Source organism: Sorex fumeus, unplaced genomic scaffold (genome assembly GCF_029834395.1).
Source record: "Sorex fumeus unplaced genomic scaffold, SorFum_2.1 ptg000013l, whole genome shotgun sequence".
NCBI lineage: Eukaryota > Metazoa > Chordata > Mammalia > Eulipotyphla > Soricidae > Sorex > Sorex fumeus.
The window spans coordinates 3,093,357-3,115,226 of NW_026606070.1; the positions used below are offsets into that span (position 1 = coordinate 3,093,357).

The following is a 21,870-nucleotide window of genomic DNA, read 5'->3' on the forward strand; positions in this document are numbered from 1 at the left end:
CATTTTCTCATGTGCTTTTTTGCCATTCGGATTTCTTCTTTGAGAAAGTTTCTGTTCATTTCATTGCCCCATTTTTGGATGGGGTTGGATGTTTTCTTCTTGTGGAGTTTAACCAGTATTTTGTATATCCTGGATATCAACCCCTTGTCAGATGTGTATTCGGTGAATATCCTTTCCCATTCTGTAGACTGTCTTTGTATTTTGGTCACTGTTTCTTTGGAGGTGCAGAAGCTTCTTAGTTTAAGATAGTCCCATTTATCTATCTCTGTTTTCACTTGCTCGGCCAGTGGCGTGGCATCTTTGAAGATACCATTAGCTTCAATGTCATGGAGGGTTTTGCCAACTTTATCTTCAATGTACCTTATGGTTTCTGGTCTGATGTTGAGGTCTTTAATCCATTTTGATCTTACTTTTGTACATGGTGTTAGGCAGAGTTCTGAGCCTATTGTTTTGCATGTAGCCGTCCAGTGATGCCAACACAATTTATTAAAGAGGCTTTCCTTACTCCACTTCACATTACTTGCACCTTTATCAAAGATTAGATGAGCATATGATTGAGGAGAGATGTCAGTGTATTCAACCCTGTTCCATTGGTCTGCAGTTCTGCCTTTGTTCCAGTACCATGCTGTTTTAATTATTACTGCTTTGTAGTACAGTTTGAAGTTCGGGAGGTTGATTCCTCCCATTTTCTTTTTCCCAAGAATTGCTTTAGCTATTCGTGGGGGCTTATTGTTCCATATAAATTTCAAGAGTGTTTGCTCCATTTCTTTGAAGAATGTCATGGGTATCCTTATAGGGATTGCATTGAATTTATACAATGCTTTCGGTAGTATTGCCATTTTGACAATGTTAAGTCTCCCGACCCATGAGCAGGGGATATCTTTCCATTTCCTCATGTCCTCTTTTATTTCCTGAAGTAGCGTTTTGTAGTTTTCTTTGTACAGGTCCTTTACTTCCTTAGTTAAGCTGATTCCTAGGTACTTGATTTTCTGGGGCACAATTGTGAACGGGATTGTTTTTTTCATGTTGCTTTCTTCTCTCTCACTGTTTGCGTATAGGAAAGCCATGGACTTTTGGGTATTGATTTTATAACCTGCAACTTTACTATACGAGTCTATTGTTTCTAGGAGTTATTTGGTGGAAGTTATTGGGTTCTCTAAGTAGAGTATCATATCATCTGCGAATAGTGAGAGCTTGATTTCTTCCTTTCCTACCTGAATGCCCTTAATATCTTTTTCCTGCCTAATCGCTATTGCAAGTACTTCCAGTACTATATTGAACAGCAGTGGAGAGAGTGGGCATCCCTGTCTCGTCGCTGATCTTAGAGGGAAGGCTCTCAGTTTTTCCCCATTGAGGATGATGCTTGCTGTAGGCTTGTGGTAGATGGCTTTAATTATGTTGAGGAAGGTCCCCTCTATACCCATTTTGGCTAGGGTTTTCATCATAAAGGGGTGCTGGATCTTATCAAATGCTTTCTCTGCATCTATTGATATGATCATATGCTTTTTATCTTTTCTTTTGTTGATATGGTGGATTATGTTGATTGATTTCCGAATGTTAAACCATCCTTGCATCCCTGGGATGAATCCTACTTGGTCATGGTGTATGATCTTTTTAATGAGTAGTTGGATTCTATTTGCTAGTAGTTTGTTGAGGATCTTTGCATCTGTGTTCATCAGGGATATCGGCCTGTAATTCTCTTTCTTTGTGGTATCTCTGTCTGCTTTTGGTATCAGTGTGATATTTGCTTTGTAGAAACTGTTCGGAAGTGTTTTTGATACTTCAATTTCGTGGAAAAGCTTAAAGAGCATTGGGAGTAAGTCCTCTTTAAAGATTTGGAAGAATTCACTAGTGAATCCATCCGGGCCAGGACTTTTGTGCTTGGGGAGACTTTTTATTACCATTTCAATTTCCTTGATGGTGATAGGTCTGTTCAGGTATTCCAGGTCTTCTTGGTTCAGCCTTGGGAGTCTGTAGGAGTCTAGGAATTTATCCATTTCCTCGAGGTTTTGATGTTCCGTGGCATAAAGCTTCTCAAAGTACTCCCTGAGGATCCTCTGAATTTCTGTAGTTTCTGTTGTAATGACCCCCTTTTCATTTCTGATTCGGTTTATTAGGGTTTTCTCTCTCCCTTTCTTTGTGAGTTTTGCTAGAGGCTTATCGATCTTGTTAATTTTCTCGAAGAACCAGCTCTTGGTTTCATTGATCTTTCGGATTGTTTTTTTGGGTTTCCATCTCGTTAATCTCTGCTCTGAGTTTTATTATTTCCTTTCTCCTGTTCGGGTTGTGCTCCTTTTTTTGGTCCTTCTCCAAGCTCTTAAGCTGTGAGGTTAGGTTACTTATGTGTGCTCGCTCCTCCTTCCTGAGGAATGCTTGTAGAGCTATAAACTTTCCTCTTAATACAGCCTTTGCTGTGTCCCATAAGTTTTGGTAACTCGTGTTCTCATTTTCATTCGTTTCTAGGAATCTTTTGATTTCCTCTTTGATTTCCTGTCTAATCCACTCGTTGTTCAATAGTGCACTGTTTAATTTCCAGGTGTTTGATTTAGTTTTCTGTTTTTGTGTGTGATTTACTTCTAATTTCAGAGCATTATGGTCTGAGAAGATTGTTGATACAATCTCTACCTTCTTGATTTTATGGAGGCATGTTTTGTGGCTCAGCATGTGGTCTATCTTGGAGAATGTTCCATGTACGCTTGAGAAGAATGTGTATTCAGCTTTTTGTGGATGAAGTGTCCTGTATATATCTACTAAGTCCCTTTCTTCCATTGTTTCCCTCAAATGAAGTATGTCCTTGCTAAGCTTGAGTCTGGTTGATCTATCAAGAGGTGACAAAGCAGTGTTGAAGTCTCCCACTAGTATTGTGTTGCTATTGATGTCTTTTTCCAAATCTATGAGTAGTTGTTTTAAGTACTTTGCTGGTCTCTCATTAGGTGCATATACATTTATTATTGTAAGTTCTTCCTGTTGTACAGATCCTCTGATCAATAAGAAATGGCCTTCACTGTCTCTTATGACCTTCCTCACTCTGAAATCGATGTGGTCTGATATAAGGATGGCTACCCCAGCTTTTTTATGGGAGCTGTTTGCCTGTAGGATTGTTTTCCAGCCTTTGACTCTGAGTCTGTGTTTGCTTTGACTATTGAGATGCGTTTCTTGCAGGCAGCAGAATGTTGGGTTCAATTTTCTAATCCATCCTGCCACTCTATGTCTTTTAATTGGTGCATTTAGCCCATTGACATTGAGAGAGATTATTGTTATGGGATTTTGTCCCATTGTTCTGTTAAAATTTGGTGTATTTGAGGGGCCTTTCTTGCCTTAAAGTAGCCCATTTAGTTGTTCTTGTAACCATGGTTTTGAGTCTATGAAGTTCCTGAGCTGTTGTTTGTCTGTGAAACTGTGTGTTGTTCCTTCTATTATGAATGAGAGTCTTGCTGGGAAAAGTATTTTGGGGGAGGCATTTATTTCATTGAGTTTTTTTACTATGTCCCACCACTGTTTTCGGGCCATGAGGGTTTCATCAGAAAAATCAGCTGTGAATTTTAAGGATGCTGCTTTGTAAGAGATTTCTTTCTTCGATCTTGCTGCTTTCAGAATTTTGTCTCTGTCTAAGGTTTTGGTCATTTTGATCAGAATGTGTCTTGGGGTATTTTTATTCGGATTTCTTCTAGCTGGTACCCTTCGGGCCTCCTGAATGTGGTCACAAGTTTTCTTCAGCTCTGGAAATGTTGTAGCAATGATGTCTTTGACAGTTTCTTCTTCATCGAGGTTTTCTTCCTGTCCCTCTGGGACTCCAATAATTCTTATGTTACCCCTCTTGGCTTCATCACGATCTTCTCTTGCCATCTGTTCCCGAATTGTGAGTCTCTTTTCCATTTTCTGCTCTTTTCTGGAGAGTCTCTGAAGTTCATCTTCGAGCTCACTGATTCTGTTCTCAGCCGCTCTTACTCTGCTGCTGAGGCCTTCCACCGAGCTTTTCAATTCGCCTACGAGATTTTTCAGGTCTGACATTTCTGATTGCATTTTCCTCATTTCTGCCTTCAGATCCTCTTGTCTTCTATTGGCATTGGTTTCCATTGTTTCTTTTAATTCCCTAAGCATCCTAAGTAGCTCCCTTCTGAATTCCTTGTCAGAGAGGTTGTCTAACACTACAGTACTATTGGTGTCATCTGGGCTAGACTCTTCAATATGAATGTTTGGTGGGCTTTTGCGTTGCTTTACCATTGTGAGAGGTGTGGTTTAGTCCTTCACGTTCAGTGTTACTATTCTGCTTGATATGCAGTGTGAGTTAAGATAGGCTTATGAGTTATTGGCAACTGTGTTTCTAGTGGCTGAGCTAAAATAGAGAAGTTTCCATCTAGGAAGTTAGCTTATGGTTCCTATGGCATATGTAGTGGGAAAATATTTCGCGGCCGCGTTAGCGGCCGCGGCTCCGGAAAGAGTCCCTGGCACTGGGCGAGGAGTTGGGAAGGTCTTCTGTTTGGAATTGGAGCCGTTCAGCTTTGTTGCCCAGAGCTGGGCCTCTGTGCCCGTCCCACGCGGATCAGGGGTTGAAAACCGGCTGTCTAGGGGCTGTTTCTAGCTGCGCGTGCCCAGAGAGGAACCCAGGCCCTTGGGGGCGGGCTGTACCTGTTGGAATTGGAGCCGTTCAGCTTTGTTGCCCAGAGCTGGGCCTCTGTGCCCGTCCCACGCGGATCAGGGGTTGAAAACCGGCTGTCTAGGGTCTGTTTCTAGCTGCGCGTGCCCAGAGAGGAACCCAGGCCCTTGGGGGCGGGCTGTACCTGTTGGAATTGGAGCCGTTCAGCTTTGTTGCCCAGAGCTGGGCCTCTGTGCTCGTCCCACGCGGATCAGGGGTTGAAAACCGGCTGTCTAGGGGCTGTTTCTAGCTGCGCGTGCCCAGAGAGGAACCCAGGCCCTTGGGGGCGGGCTGTACCTGTTGGAATTGGAGCCGTTCAGCTTTGTTGCCCAGAGCTGGGCCTCTGTGCCCGTCCCACGCGGATCAGGGGTTGAAAACCGGCTGTCTAGGGGCTGTTTCTAGCTGCGCGTGCCCAGAGAGGAACCCAGGCCCTTGGGGGCGGGCTGTACCTGTTGGAATTGGAGCCGTTCAGCTTTGTTGCCCAGAGCTGGGCCTCTGTGCCCGTCCCACGCGGATCAGGGGTTGAAAACCGGCTGTCTAGGGGCTGTTTCTAGCTGCGCGTGCCCAGAGAGGAACCCAGGCCCTTGGGGGCGGGCTGTACCTGTTGGAATTGGAGCCGTTCAGCTTTGTTGCCCAGAGCTGGGCCTCTGTGCCCGTCCCACGCGGATCAGGGGTTGAAAACCGGCTGTCTAGGGTCTGTTTCTAGCTGCGCGTGCCCAGAGAGGAACCCAGGCCCTTGGGGGCGGGCTGTACCTGTTGGAATTGGAGCCGTTCAGCTTTGTTGCCCAGAGCTGGGCCTCTGTGCCCGTCCCACGCGGATCAGGGGTTGAAAACCGGCTGTCTAGGGGCTGTTTCTAGCTGCGCGTGCCCAGAGAGGAACCCAGGCCCTTGGGGGCGGGCTGTACCTGTTGGAATTGGAGCCGTTCAGCTTTGTTGCCCAGAGCTGGGCCTCTGTGCCCGTCCCACGCGGATCAGGGGTTGAAAACCGGCTGTCTAGGGGCTGTTTCTAGCTGCGCGTGCCCAGAGAGGAACCCAGGCCCTTGGGGGCGGGCTGTACCTGTTGGAATTGGAGCCGTTCAGCTTTGTTGCCCAGAGCTGGGCCTCTGTGCCCGTCCCACGCGGATCAGGGGTTGAAAACCGGCTGTCTAGGGGCTGTTTCTAGCTGCGCGTGCCCAGAGAGGAACCCAGGCCCTTGGGGGCGGGCCGTACCTGTTGGAATTCTAGATTCTCTTTTAACCCCATTTTATGAATTCTTGAAATTTCTATTGGGGTACAGTATTTTGACTAACGTGTATAGAACTTAATTTCACTTAGAAGCATAATTATTAAATGCAAAAAGCCCAATATTCTATTGGCCACAAATAGAAAGAAAACTTTTTCTATAAATTCTAAAAGATGACTGTGGTATTTAAGGTTTAAAGTATTATTTGGAATATGACAAAACTAACAATCCCAGTATAACGTTCTAAAAGAAAAAAATTGTTCAATCATTTTGAGTTTTTACTGTTTTATTTTGTTTTCCCATATAGTTCCTTAGATTGTAAAGAGTAGCCAAAATTGAAAATATTTAATTATTTTCTAGTAAAGGAATGCTTTTCTTTTTTTTAAATGCAAAGTCAGTACATAAACAAAGTTTAGTCAATAAAGCCACAGTAGTAACCTGAGTCATTCCTTTCAGCTGTGGGTATATTTGAAGCAAACTTTCTATTATATTTAATAAATATTGATTTAGAATATCTCTTTAATTGGAAATCAACCACTTTTTAATACCACTTTTAACACAGCTATTTATACATTTCAGAATCATTTTGATCCACTCTAATCATAATGATTTAATTCCTGCTATGTTTAATGATTAGTGAATACACTGCAGTCATTTACCTTTTTGTTTGTTTATTGTTGATATTATATAGTTATTTTTAACTATTTTTCAGGAATGTGTATTGAGACACTGTGATTTATAAAGTTGTTCAGAATAGAGTCGTTTCAGAGACGCAATGTTCCAACACCAAGTCCACCACCAATGACCCCTTCCCTCCACTCATTCTCTAGATTGCCTTCTACCCCCAGCTGGCCCCCTTGACAAGCATAACAAATTTATTTTATATTCCTTGGTTCAATAAAAATTAAAGGAATGCCAAATAGAATGAGCAAAAATAAATCAATAAAAGTCAAGTTGTGAAGATTAATTGCTATATATTTCTAACCTCCTTTAATTCAGTAGAAAACATCCATGTGAATCATTAGTGAGTGCACACCCAGTGCCCAGTGATGGAAAGTTTCTCCTGTCCTTTAAGAGAGCTCTTTTAATGCTTCTTGCAAAAATGGTTTCAAGGCTAGGAACTCCCTAAGCTGTTGTCTGTCCATGAAGCTTTGTAGAGCTCCTTCAAATGTGAATGATAATCTAGTATACTTGATAAGGTGTTCATTTCTTTGAGTTTTTGTACTCTATCTTTTCATATTCTACTGGCTTGTAGAGTCTCGTTTGATAGATCTGTTATCTGTTATGTGTTTTCCTTAGTATGTTATTTCCTTTTTTGATCTTGCTACTTTCAATATTCTGTCTCTATCTTTGGGTTTTCTCTTTGGATTTGAGTATAACGTGTCTTGAAGTTTTCCTAACTGAATCTATATTCAGTGGGACTCTACCGGCCTCTTGGATCTCAATGCCTATAGTCCTCAACTTTGCAAAGTTCTTAATGATTATTTCTTTAATTATTGTTTCTTCATCACATTTTCTTCCCTGTTCTTCAGGATTCTGGTGATTATTATGTTGTTCCTCTTGAACTCTGGTACACTGTTCATTTCTTTTTGGACTATTTTCCACCTTCTCCTAGTGGTTTCTTCCTTCTCAGCTTGGAGCTAATGGATCTTTTGCTCAGTTCCTGTCATTCTGCTGTTCAGAGCTCCTATTGACTTCTTAAAATGTCACCTACCATGTTATTCATTTGTATCATTTCTGAGTGTAGTAGGTTTTGCGTTTTTATTCCCGTACTTGTGTTTTGCTGAATACCTGTGCTATAATTTGTTTGAACTCATTGAATGTCCTCATCATACTGCCACTAAAGACTGAGGATTTCCTGGTGTTATTTAGTAGTTGATGGTATTGATTTTGCTCATTGAGCTTCATGGGTTTCTACATATTTTCCCCCATTCATTTTCTAGTGTTTTTACTGCACTGGGGGTGAGTCTTCTTAGTCTCCACCCCAGATGCTGAGGGGTTAAACTCGAGGTTGCTCTCTGTCTTCTCTGCCCGTCCTGGGATGATGGAGCAGCAGGCAAAAGGCAGGAAGGAGCTGTGGCATGGACCCTTAATATGACAGGTGAGGAGTTGAGGCTGCTTGAACCCACTCAGTAGTGGGGCTCTGCCTCTCATCCTGTAATAGGTCCAGTGATGTTAGCTGGATAGGTGGATAGGAGCCTCCCCACTGGCTGGGGTTCAATCCCTGGCACCCTGTATGGTCCGCTGAGCCTGCCAGAAGGAGTTTTCTTTGAGCACAGAGCCTGGAGTAAGTCCCCTTAGCACTGTTGGGTGTGGCCCAAATGCCAAAAAAGAAAAGAGCATATTTTGGAGTTGACAAATTGACAAATCTCAATTCATATTAATTGGTACCATCAATTAATAATTCTAATACTCTGAACCAATTAAGCACTGTTTATGAATTCCACTTTTCTCATTTAATATTAGTGCTAAATATAGTACATAACAATATCAAACCAGTTTGGCATGTAAGCCTTTAATACTGGTCCTCTTTCAATAATATTGAAAATCATGGTAATACCATGTAATAATAAATATGATTTACGTTATTTACATAGCATATCATTCATAAGTCATATGAAAATATTTCTGTGTCTTTGACTCCAAGTATTGTTATCGGATTCCAGATATAACATACTGAATATATTTTTCCCTGGAATTAAATGCTAAGGAATTTTTATCTTCTCTATATACGGTTATGGTACAGTCTGTGAAGTGGATGGATCAAAACTGTCACTCACTGGTTTTATTGTTGCCATTATTTCTTCTTTTGGCATTCCGGATACGTAGTTGTGTCTTAAAGGCAGTAGACATTCATAATTTAAGTCCTCTGGTAAAGCCGCCATCTCCTTACCTGCTTTATTTGACATTTGTTCTTAAAACCAGATTTAGTGGCTCTATCGTTTCTAGAGCTTTAATGAAGAGTCCCACAAAACCTTTTTGGAGCCACAGAGGATATAAATAATAAATGAAGGAAAGACTAAAATGACTTGCTCGATGTTGCACAGCTATTAAGTGCAGAACTTATCCAGGCGCAACTCTATTTTTAGCTCTGTCATTCAAAAGAAACCAAGAAAGCTTAACCTCTCAAAAAATCTTTAAATCTCAGTGTTTTCGGCTCGGAGCAGTAACATAGGACAATCATGCAGAAATGGGAACGCAGGGGGAGTGCTTGTGGAATATGTTTTGAAATTTGAGAAAAATGCACAAGACTTTGGGCACCTTCAGAAAAAAGACCCATAATGTTGCAGTATTTTTCTTTGCAAATTCCTTAGCAGCTGAAGTGATTATAGGAATTCATTGCCCAAGGTTCTTTTTCATAGGTCAGTATGGCAAGCAGTCTATCCACAGAGCTGATTAAATTAATATTTCCTCTCTACCTACTGTCATGGAGTCTTTTAGCATAATTTAAAAAAATTTTGGCAGTTGGAGAATTAGAGGAAATTAGTTCGCTTTAAGCTTTTATAAAGATACTCTATGATATCAATATAAAATGCAATATTTAAATTTATATATTAGGGTTAACATCTAGTGGAAGACTGAATGCTTTTTATTTGCGTTAGTATTGATATTTATATTTTAGTCATACAAAGCATAACACTACACTACCAACTTGTCGTTGTCCCTCTTCTGTGGTCCCTAGATGCCTTCCTTCCGTCCTCCCCTGCTCACTCCCCTTCATTCCCTGTCTGCCTTAGTAAACACAGCTCTGTTGTCGAAATCTCAGGATTTGTTTTCTTGGCCATTGTCTGTTACCTAGCTTTGTGTCTTATAGTACACACACAAGAGAGTGCTCACCTGGTATTTGTCCTTGTCTTTTTTCTGATTCACGGACTTAGTATGACACCCTCATCAGTTCTATCCAAGTTGAACCAACTGCAAGATTTCATCTTTTCCTATAGTAAAATAGAATTCCATTGCATATGTATTCCACAATTTCTTTATCTACTCATCTGTCTTTGGGAATCTGGGTTATTTCCAGATCCTGTCTGTTTAGATAGCACTGCAGTGAATATAGGTATGCATCTTTTTCAATTAATATTTTTGTTTTCTAAATATGGGTGTCACTGAGTAGAATCTCTGGGTCCTTATGGGGTATTAGCCCGTTGTCATATGCATGTTAACACAAATCCTCCCATTTAGTAGGGTATCTTTCTTTCTTTCTTTCTTTCTTTCTTTCTTTCTTTTTAAAAAAACCTTTCGTTTTAGCCATAGTTTCATTTGCAGGGTAGAAGTGATTTAGTTTGACGTAGTCCCATTTCTTTATTTTTGCTTTTGCTATTTTTGCCAATAGAGTCATATCTTTAAAGAAACTTCTGAAGTTCTGTCATGAAGAGTTCTGCCTATGTTTACCTTAATTTTATTTTTCTGTTCTAACCATAAGGTATTTTTTAGTTCTAACATAAAGTGTTTCCATATATTATGTATCCAGTTCTAACATAAATATCTTTTTTTTTTTTTTTTTGCTCTTTGGGTCACACCCAGCGATGCTTAGGGGTTACTCCTGGCTCTGCACTCAGGAATTACTCCTGGCGGTGCTTGGGGGACCATATGGGATGCTGGGAAGTGAACCCGGGTCGGCCGTGTGCAAGGCAAGCGCCCTACTCACTGTGCTATCACTCCAGCCCCTCTAACATAAATATCTTTAATCCATTTTGTTTGGGGTTGGTTTGGTTCTCTTTGGGGGGAGGGGGGTCACACCCAGTGGTGCCTAAGACTCTTTCCAACCATGTGCTTAGGAATCATTCCAGGTGATGTTTAGGAAGTATACAGCATGTTGAGTATTAAGCCCTTGTTGGCAGCATGCAAGGCAAGTGCCCTACTCACTTCACTATCTCTATGACACATTTTTAATTCACTTTCTATTAAATTTTAAGTATGGTGTGAAGTAGTGGTTGAGTTTTCTTCACTGCTCTTTGCATCTATATTCAACAGGAATATTGGTCTGAAATTTTGTTTTTGAGCGATGCCTCTGCTTTTTTGCATTAATAGTGGGTTAATAGAAACTAACCAAAAGAATTCCTTTTTACTAGATTTCTGGGAACACTTAAGAATGAGATAACTCCCCTTTGAATGAAGAATTGGAAGAAGTCTCTAGTGAACTTGTCTGGTTTGAAGTTTGTTTTGGGAGGAGACTTCTGATACTGCTTTGATTTATGTATTGGATTGGTAGTGGTTTCTTCCACTTCAAACTTCTGAGTCTTGGGAGGTTGTGTGACTTTAAAAAACCTACCTATTTTTACAGATTGTCCTATTTATTGGTATAGTTTTTTTTAATAATAATGTCACCATCTTTTGTATTTTTGTGATGTCTGTTATAAGGTCTCCCTTTCATTTATTATATGATTGTTTAGTTTTTTTCTTCTTTCATGGGTCTAGCTAAGAGATGGTCATTCGTGCTCATTCTTAAAAAAAAATCGAAATACAGTTCTTGACTTCACTGATCTTTATTCATTTAATTCCCTTGTCACTGTTTTTAACTCTAATTTTTATTTGTCTGTTTCCCTCCTTACTTTGAACTTCAATTTTCTTTCCTAGTTGTTGAAGATATGAAGTTTATTTATTTGAGACTTTACCCTGGTATAAGTCTATATTGCCATAAAGTTCGTTTTTAGCACAGCTTTTGCTATATTCTACAGCTTCCGATAACTTGTGTCTTCATTCTCTTTTATTTCCAGGAAGCTTTTCATTTATTTTTTCATTTCATGTTTTTCTCAATGATCGACTAGTAGTAGGTTGTTTAGCTTCCAAATGTTTGAGATTTTTCCAATTTTCTTTTCATGGCTTTCTACCTTCATAGCATTGTGGTATGAAAAAATGGATCTGATTGATATATTTATGATTTTATGGGCACTTGTTTTGTATACCAGCATGTTGGCTATTCCAGAGAATGTTCCATGGGAACTAAAGAAGAATGTGTATAGGTTAGTTTGTTTGTTTGTTTGGATTGGACTTGAGAACAAATAAATTAAGCAAGTTCTTCTCTTTCTTTCTTTCTTTCTTTCTTTCTTTCTTTTTCTTTCTTTTTCTTTCTTGTTACTTTTATTGGCAGGAGTAGGGGTGTGTTCTCAAGTTGATCTATTCAGTGTGAGAGGCAGTTTTAAAACTTCCTTCTGTTATTGTGCTGCTGTTACTATTGATATCTACTTTAGGGCTGTTAGTAGTTGTGACAGATATATCTATATATCTATATATATTCCTTTTGTAGCATATATGTTAGCGAGTGTTGTCTTCCTGATGTTTTGATACCTTCATCATATTATGTGTGTGTTTTCTCTGTCTCTTATCACCTTTTTTTTTTTTTTTTTTTTTTTTTTTTTTTTTTTTTTTTTTGCTTTTTGGGTCACACCTGGCAATGCACAGGGGTTACTCCTGGCTCTGCACTCAGGAATTATCCCTGGCGGTGCTCAGGGGACCATATGGGATGTTGGGAATCGAACCAGGGTCGGTCGCGTGCAAGGCAGGTGCCCTACCCGCTGTGCTATTGCTCCAGCCCCTCTTATCACCTTTGAAAATTGTGTACCTATTTTGTTTTGTCTGATATAAACTTATCTGTTAATGCCTCTTTAGGCTGCAATTTTACTGTGATTACTTTTCAACCTTTAATTTGAGTCAGTATCTATCATGCCAATTTAAGTGTATCTCTTATAAGCAGCAGAATGAAAAATTTTTATTTTGTCACGTCTGGCCACTTTATACCTTTCTAACGATGAACTCAGGACATTAATGTTGAGAATTTATTTCAGTAAAGAAATTGAAGGTATTTTCTATATGGATTCTTGGTATTTGTGAAGCATATTTATTCACTATGATTAAGTGTTAATGAAAATACTGATTTCTTTACCCCCTCTGGAGAGAGACTTTTATTTTATTTTTTAAAATTTTATTTATTTATTTATTTTGGTCTTGGGGTCACAACTAGCAATGCTCAGAGTTTACTCCTGCCTTTCCACTCTAAATTACTCCTGACGATGCACAAGGGTTCACACAGGATGTGAGGAATTGAACCCCGCTCATTTTAGTGAGCACTAATGAGTGATTATGAATTTCTAACACTCTTCCCAAATGTTTGAGTACGTTTTGGGGGATGCATCCCTGGCCATGCTGAGTTTTCTCGTGCTCTGCATTCAGGAATCACTCTGTTGGTGCTTGAAGGGCCATACATGGTGTTGGGTATCAAACCCTGGTCTGCTGCATACAAGACCAGCACCCTACTCCACTGCACTAGTGCTCTGGCAAAATTTAACATACTGAATGAAGGAACTATTTGTTTTCATGAGATAACTGGAAATACTTCGATTGTATAGTATCTGGATCTATGAGACGGAAAAGTATGTTTGTGGGATTATGATTTTTATTTTATTTATTATTTATTTATTTATATTTTTTATTTATTTGTTGAATCACCATGAGAACAGTAACAAAGCCTTTCAGTTCAAGTCTCGGTTGGTCATACAATGATCAAACACCAGTCTCTTCATCAGTGCACATTTTCCACCACCAAGAACTCCAGTATACCCCCCTCTCACCCCCCTCCCACCTGTGTGGCAGATTTCCACTTTTCTCTCTCTCTCTCTCTCTCTCTCTCTCTCTCTCTCTCTCTCTCCCTCTCTCCCCGTTGATCACATTCAATATTACGACAAAAGACCCACCTCTGTTATTTGGAATTTTCCCCAACATTCAGACCTGGCTGTTCATTAGGCTCTAAATAATGCAGGACACCATATTGCCACCACAGAGGGGGACAGGCGGAGGGACAGACACCCTTCCCCTCCCAGGGTGGCATAGCACCATAGTTAAATACACTGTCCAGATGCATTTTGGTTGGGCATTATCTTTTGCTCAGATTTTTCCACCACCATTCAAGCTTGATTTTCAGGGAGAAATGTTGGATGATTTACTTTCCATTGATCACTTTGCATATAAAGAAATGTCACGCCGCCGCGTAAGCGCCGTTCGGAAAAAATGTCCTGGTACCCGCATGTCATAGCCATGCTTGTAGAAGCTCATGGTCACTGGGATTCCATCTGGAGAAGGTGGGAAGGCAGCAACTACCCCATCTGGGGCCTCCTGGTGATATCGGCTCTGTTTGGGGCCCGGAGCATTCTCCAGGAGCTGTGTGGCCCTCCAGCCGGTTTTCTTCTTTGTTGCTGAATGAAGGAATTATTATGATTTTGGGATTATGATTTTTAGGCCTGAAAAAGAGATGCTGATACTAAGGCAAGTCACTGTTACTCTATTTTAAACTTACACATCTTTTATTTATTTGTTTTCAAAAGCAGTGCTTAAAATATTTGCATTTCCAATTAGCATCTGTTTATAAATAAACACATATTTATACATAAGACAAACAGATTAAAATTATGATTTTATTATTAATGTGAGACGTTATGTGCTCTTAAATGGAGGGAAAAGATCTCTGATAATTTTTATTTCAGAAAATATGTCATGGAATTTAGGTATTTCTTTTAAGCAGGATTTTTTCTTTTTGTTTTGTAATTATCTCTTTGTGAAAATTTTGCTACTGATATAATTTCTGTGATTGTATTACTCATTTAGCAAATCATCAAGTCCAAAAGATAGTTTTCACATTATATGAAACTGTTATGTTCTAAATATTTACTGGGAAACAATACAGGAAATTTCTGAGGGCTATGAATAATTAGCATAATAAAACAATTCTAGCGCCTTTAATTTAGATTCTAATGTTAGATTCTAACTGTTGCCTTGTCTGAGTATTGAGACTGTGAAACTTTAGGTATAAGGATGAGGAAGTGGACTTCTTGAAATATTTTAATTTAAGGTGTAGTGATATCCTTGTCCAAATTAAGACTCTGGCTTGCATTTTGTGAATGCCACAAGCAGTGGAACTTGGCAGCCCATAGAGACACAAAATATGTTCCCTGTAGTGGAAATAAAAATATTATTTCTGCTACATAAGTGTTTCACTATCTAAGTACCACAAGCAAAACTGTATCACATGTCTTCTTATTATTCAGTGAAAGAATCATCTCAGGCAAATTTAAATCCAATCCAAATATCTAGGGCAGTAGACCAGTAATTTCTACCTTAGATCAAGTTCCTGAGGTGCTCATCATATGCTTCACATCTGTGGTCCAGTGACAATGGTGGCCCAGAGGAAGCACAGAGTGGGAATTCAAACATTACCAATTTTTTTTTTTAAAGTTTATTAGTGACATACCATGAGGTACAGTTGTAGACTTATAAATTTTTGTGCTTGGGTTTCAGTTATACAATCATCAAGTACCCATCCCTCCACCAGTGCCCATTTTCCACCACCATGTATCCCACTATCCCTCCCCCCCCATTCCCACCCTGCCTCTGTGGCAGGGCATTCCCCTTTGTTCTCTCTCTCCTTTTGGGTGCTGTGGTTTGCAAAAGAGGCATTGAGTGGCAATCATGTTTGGTCTATAGTTTACTTTCAGCATGCTTCTCTCATCCTGGGAGGATCCTCCCAACACCCTTTATTTGGTGCTCCCTTCTCTATCTGAGCTTCCTTTTCCCCTAGCATGTGTGGCTGGCCTCCAAGCCATGGAGCAAAATTCCTGGTACTAATCTCGGCCACTCTTGGGTATTAGTCTCCTATTTTGTTACTTTAAAAAAATTACCAATTTTGAAGAACTGGCATCTGATAGTTGTCTAACAGTTGCTACAGAATTTATAATATTAAGTTTTACTACTTGCTTACTGGATCGCCTCTCCTAACTGGGATTTTATCTTTCTGTTATATCTCTAGTGCCAAAACCAGTAGCTCAAGATATACATCGTCACTGTTGGAGTGATTGGCTGTTGATGCTCTGTTAGGCATTTATTAGAATAAGTCTGAAGAGATGCAAAACAATTTTTTAATTCCCGTGGTTTGACTATATATTAAAATGTTGGAGAGGGAGGTCCGGTGCGGTGGATTCAAGTCTACTACACAGATTAAAACCGTAGCAAGTATGAAATCGCATGGTGCCAAGGTTAAGCCCCGTCATCTTGAACAGAAGGTCATTTCATAGTGTAATTACTATATTTATGCCATGCAGTTGGCAGAGTAACATGTCAAAAGTGAAAAGAATAAGTAGGACCACAGAAGTGGAATGTCTAGGTTTGATGAAACTAGTGCATTTCAAGGACTTTTGGAATGGTAGGAAACTAGAAACATGATGAATAAAAAGGGTTAAAAATATGGCAGATGGCAAGTGAGGCCCCTCATTCATCTCAAAGCAAACTTGGAGGATGAATCTGTTGCTGATCTGCTTCAGTTGCTCTTTGTTTTTGATTTTTTTCCTTCTGGAAGTTTGGGCCATGCATAGTGGTGCTCAGGCTCCTTCTTGGCTCTGTACCCAGGGATCACACCTGGTGGGTTCAGGAGACTGTAGTTGATGCCAGGAATAGAATCTGGGTAGGGCATGTGTAAGCAAGTGCTTTGCCCTCTCTGCTCTCACTCTGGCCTCATTCTATCCTTTTCTTTTCATCTTCCCTAGTGAGGGAGAAAGAAGAGACTTTAGTAGGGTTAACCTCCTAATGTGAAAAAAGTCTAGAGCAGCAATGGAACATGGTGTAGAGAGCAGCTCCTGATACTGGGGTTGAAATCAAGGATTGTTTAAATACTAATGTTCTTGTTTCTGCCGTTCTCCACGTCTATTGTCTAAATACTAAACCCTCTTGTATTCTCCTTGAATAGGCCTACACTGCCCTGATTCTGAATAGTCTTGTTTAATTTCCTGTTCTATGCTTCACAGTCTGCTTCTTGGTTTTCAGGCTTGTTGTTACTGTATTTTCAAATAGCCTGAATTTTTACCCTCCTATCCAAACAGTCTAGATTTCTTAATATCTAGTCATCTTCAGGATCTCTGTGTAATTGAATTAGACTGCCGTCACATCATCTCTATTAATCACAAACTAGTTTGGTATTTATTATATATATTTCTTTTTTTTTTCTAACAGTCTGGGGTTTAAAAGTCCTTGCACTAGATTTTCGGGCCTTGTTTAGGTCTATTCAGGTCCTCTTGTATCCTGCTGCTCCACTTGATTTGTATTGAAAGATCCCTTTAAAAGAGAGCAGAAAGAAGCAAAGTTTGTACTACTACTTAATTTTTAGATTTAGAAGTAGGACAGAATTTTTAAAAAGATGTCTTTATGACCAGAGGATCAGAAGCAAAGCTTTCGTTTTACATGATGGATTATGGAAGTCATGTGAAATTCATGTGAAGATCCTTAAATTTGGATTTTGGGTTAAGACCTTTAAAGGCAGGGTTTTGTTGTTGTTGTTGTTTTGGTTTGTTTGTGTAACAAATTAAATCTCTGGCACACCTTCCAAGTGGTAAGACTGTGGGAACTGATTGATTGTTGAGGAATGCCTCACTGTAAGATAGGATGTTCAGTCAGCTAACCAAGCACAAAGCACATCTCCATTCATTGTGGTATAGCAAAAAAAAAATGCCCCAAAACTTCTCCAGTGCCCATGAAGAGTTAATATTTCCTTCAATTAGAACCATTAATTTTTTTTGATTTTTTTTTTTTTTTGCTTTTTGCCTTTGCTGCTTGAGGCTTCATCCTAAGCTAAAACTTAGACTTTTACTCATTTTTTAGACCACCAAGCCCCCATTAGAGACTCTAGTGTGGAGAAAAAACTTCTAGGTAAGTTTAAAAGATCTGCAAATTTTTTCCTTCTTCGTATTTTTGCTTTTATTTTTAACTGCACTTCTTTCTGACAGTAACTCTGTCCTGACTTGAGTCTGATGTTATGAGTCATCAGGGAGATATAATATGCTGATTGCCAAAGCAGGTTATTATTTTTTTCTTTTCTATGACTCATTCTCTTCAAAATCTCTAATTTATGACAAAATAAGTAAGATTTAAGTACAGAAAATGTTTCTAATGGGTTATCTTATTATGTTTGGGTCCACTTTGTCGACCTAGCCTTTTGCGATCAACAGTATAAATAAGAAAGTTAGAAAGAGCTTGAGTCTACGATTGCTATACACCTGCACATAGGCAGACAGAGCTCTGAGCAGCAATAGACATTTGACTAGGGCATTGTTACAATATGGCCCCAGCTGAAAGAAAAGAGGTTCTTTTTTTTTCTTTTTTTAATTAATTTATTTATTTATTTATTTTTTAATAGTGAGGCACCATGAGGTACAGTTGTAGACTTACACATTTTTGTGCTTGGGTTTCGATTATACAATGATCAAACACCCATCCCTCCACCAGTGCGCATTTCCCACCACCTCGGATCCCAGCATCCCCTCCCCCCACCCAGCCCCTATCCCACCCTGCCTCTGTGGCAGGGCATTTCCCTCTCTCTCCTTTTGAGTGCCATGGTCAGCAAAAGAGGCATTGAGTGGCAATCATGCTTGGTCGACAGTCTACCCTCAGCATGCTCTCCCATCATGGGCGGATCCTCCCAACACCCTTTATTTGGTGTTCCCTTCTCTTTCTGAGCTCCCCCTTCCCCTAACATGTGTGGTTGTCCTCCGGGTCATTGAGTAAAATTCCTGGTACTAATCTCTGCCATACTTGGGTGTTAGTTTCCTATTTTGTTACTTTATGTTCCCCAGATGAATGCAATCTTTCTATGTCTATCCCTTTCTTTCTGAGTCATTTCGCTTAACATGATACTTTCCATGTAGTACCACTTGTATGTAAACTTCATGACTTCGTCTTTCCTAACAGCTACATAGTACTCCATTGTGTAAATGTGCCAGAGTTTCTTCAACCAGTCATCTGTTCTCGGGCACTCAGGTTTTTTCCAGATTCTGGCTATTGTAAAGAGTGCTGCAATAAACAGGCAATTGCAGATGTCACTTCGGCTATACTTTTTTGCCTCTCTGGGATATATTCCCAGGAGTGGTATTGCTGGGTCAAATGGGAGCTCAATTTCTAGTTTTTTGAGAATCATCCATACTGCTTTCCAGAAGGGCTGAACCAGTCGGCATTCCCACCAACAGTGAAGGAGTGTCCCTTTCTCACGACATCCGCGCCAGCACCGGTTGCTTTTGTTCTTGTGGATATGGGCCAGTCTCTGTGGTGTGAGGTGATACCTCATTGTGGTTTTGATCTGCATCTCCCTGATGATTAATGATGTGGAACATTTTCTCATGTGTCTTTTAGCCATTCGGATTTCTTCTTTGTCAAAGTTTCTATTCATTTCATCTCCCCATTTTTTGATGGGGTTGAATGTTTTCCTTTTGTGGAGTTGAACCAGTATTTTGTATATCCTTGAAATTAACCCCTTATCAGATGTGTAGTTGGTGAATATCCTTTCCCATTCAGTTGACTGTCTTTGTATTTTGGTCACTGTTTCTTTTGAGGTGCAGAAGCTTCTTAGTTTAAGATAGTCCCATTTATCTATCTCTGTTTTCACTTGCTTGGCCAGTGGTGTGACATCTTTGAAGACACTATTAGCTTCTATGTCATGAAGGGTTTTGCCAACATTTTCCTCAATGTATCTTATAGATTCCGGTCTGATGTTGAGGTCTTTAATCCACTTAGATCTTACTTTTGTACATGGAGTTAGGCAGAGATCTGAGCCCATTTTTTTGCATATAGCCGTCCAGTTTTGCCAGCATAATTTGTTAAAGAGGCTTTCCCTGCTCCACTTCACTTTTCTTGCCCCCTTATCGAAGATTAGATGCTCGTATACTTGGGGGGGGGAACGTCAGTATATTCAACCCTGTTCCATTGGTCTACAGCTCTGCCTTTGTAGAACCATTAATTTTTTATAATAATTAATCTTTGATTGCTGGGTTTGGAGTGTGAACCAACAGCACCTGTTGAGAACACAAAATCTCAAGAAATTACCAAAAAGCAGAAGGAGATTAGAAGGGTTTCTATGAGAATCACAAGGAAGAGCCTAATTATAATTCCGAGACTACCCTCTCCAGTTGTTAAATATATAGCAACTTCTCCTAGATATATAAAATATAAAGAATAAGATATTGAAAACCTGACCTTCCAAAATTTAAGGAAGTGCCATGTTGCATTTTAGAATACTGTTGCCCCCAGAGGTAGGACACTGTGTAGGGTGCTGCCTTGCATGGGGCTGACAAAAAAAAAAAGAGAGAAAGAAACAATGTTGATATGAACTAAAGTGTTAATGCAGGATAATAATATTTGGTATTCATAGAATAAGTGAAGTCAATATCATTTAATTTAAGGATATCTAATAAAAGTTAAAACTGTATTATTTTGTACCTTAATTCCTTTTGATATAGATTAAATGGTCCTAAAAATTATCATTGATCATTTTTAACATGGTTGGTATAATTATTCATGTCAGATTATCTCTGAAGAATCTAGTATAACCTCTGGAACCAGTACATATATATACATATATTTAGTAGACATTTATTCCATAACAAATTAATGCTTTTAATGAAGCATCAGGAAATATCATGCAGATCTAATCTTATTTTATTATGGCTTTAATGTCAAAAAAATGTATGTTCATGAGATTTTTTTGTCCATTATTTACATAAAGTATTACACAGTGTGTATATATTATATAGTGGATGTGCGTGTATACACGTACACACATCCTTCTGCATGAAACAGGCTTATAGAATGATAATAGATTTGCTGTGGCATTTGTCTGTGTCTCATTATAAATCTGCTTGTTCGCTCTATTTATCCTTCGTTGTTCTGTTCACAGGGATTTGATAAACAAGTGGATGTGTCATATATTGCCAAACATTACAACATGAGCAAAAGCAAAGTTGACAACCAATTCTACAGTGTGGAAGTGGGAGACTCAACCTTCACAGTTCTCAAGCGCTACCAGAATTTAAAGCCGATTGGCTCTGGGGCTCAGGGAATAGTTTGGTAAGTGTGATGCATTCACTTAGATTTGTAAAGACATGTGTGTTGGCCAGCCACAAACACACAAACCATAGACAAATAACATGGCCTCGGGGGAAATTTTCTGCAGAAAAATAAAATTATGGACACTGATGACTAATTTTCTAACAACATGCATAACCTCTGATAAGGATCAGTCTTTACAAATAAGTTTTTTTTTTAATTCAAAGACAGCTACTAAAAAACAACTTAGAGGATCCAAGAGAACTGGAAGTTTTCTACCTATTGTTAAAACACTTAGAAACAAATATTTGGAATTTGACGGCAATAAATGAGGGAACATGTGTGAAGATGACCAAATGAAAATTCTCTCTTCTCTGAAGTTAAAAATTATACCTCAAAAAAATTATACCTCAAATGTTCCTCTGACTTTTGAATTTAAAATTTAAAATTTATTTAACCTATTAGAAAAGGTGATATTTTAAAAAAGTTTGCCAAATGTTTCCGCAGAGATCTGGATTCCTTAGTAACCATACCTTATGGCATTTTTGAGTGACAGACTGAAATGATGACAAATCAAGATCTGATGTATCAGCTATACACCTGATAATTACTGATAATCATTTCTTTAGATAGCTTCCATTTGTAGCTCAGTGGAAGGGCAGTGGTGGTCAGGCTTTGTGGTGTTGGGGACAGCTGGGCCACCAAGGCAGTGCTTGGGGATCTCCAGGCTGCACTTGCTGATGCTCAGGGGACCATGTAATGCCAGGATTGAATTAGGACTGGGCACTGGCATGCGCCTTATTCTCTGGTGTTGTTATGGTTTTGTTTTATTTTCATCACATGGAGAGCAGAGGTTGGTTCATAGCCGGTGGTTCTTGAAGACTACTCCCAGATGTGTGCTCAGGGAAACTTTTGGTGCAAGGAACAGTGAATCAGAGTGAACTGCATGGGAGGTGAGAGGCACATACCCTGTACTGTATCTCCAGTGACAGATTATGGTTTTAAAATTGGGAGATTTTTCTGGAATATCCAAAAGGCACCAATTTTATCACAGGGATCCTTAAAGGAAGGTGTAGGAATGCTGTCAGAGAGATGCAATGGCAGAGAAATTCAGCAAGAATCTGGGAACACCGGACATATGACCCCCAGAAACTTATATGTG

At 39.5% G+C, this 21,870-nt stretch overlaps 1 protein-coding gene across 4 annotated transcripts in view; it reads left to right on the forward strand.

The window, feature by feature from the left end:
* Positions 1-21,870, forward strand: part of MAPK10 (mitogen-activated protein kinase 10) — a 276,377-nt gene that overhangs the window by 139,583 nt on the left and 114,924 nt on the right. For all 4 annotated transcript variants that reach the window (XM_056111174.1, XM_056111173.1, XM_056111175.1 and 1 more), the window contains one exon: positions 20,560-20,729. In XM_056111174.1, the coding sequence (XP_055967149.1) occupies positions 20,608-20,729 (122 nt within the window). In that variant the 5' untranslated portion in view covers positions 20,560-20,607. The remainder of the gene's footprint in view (positions 1-20,559; positions 20,730-21,870) is intronic.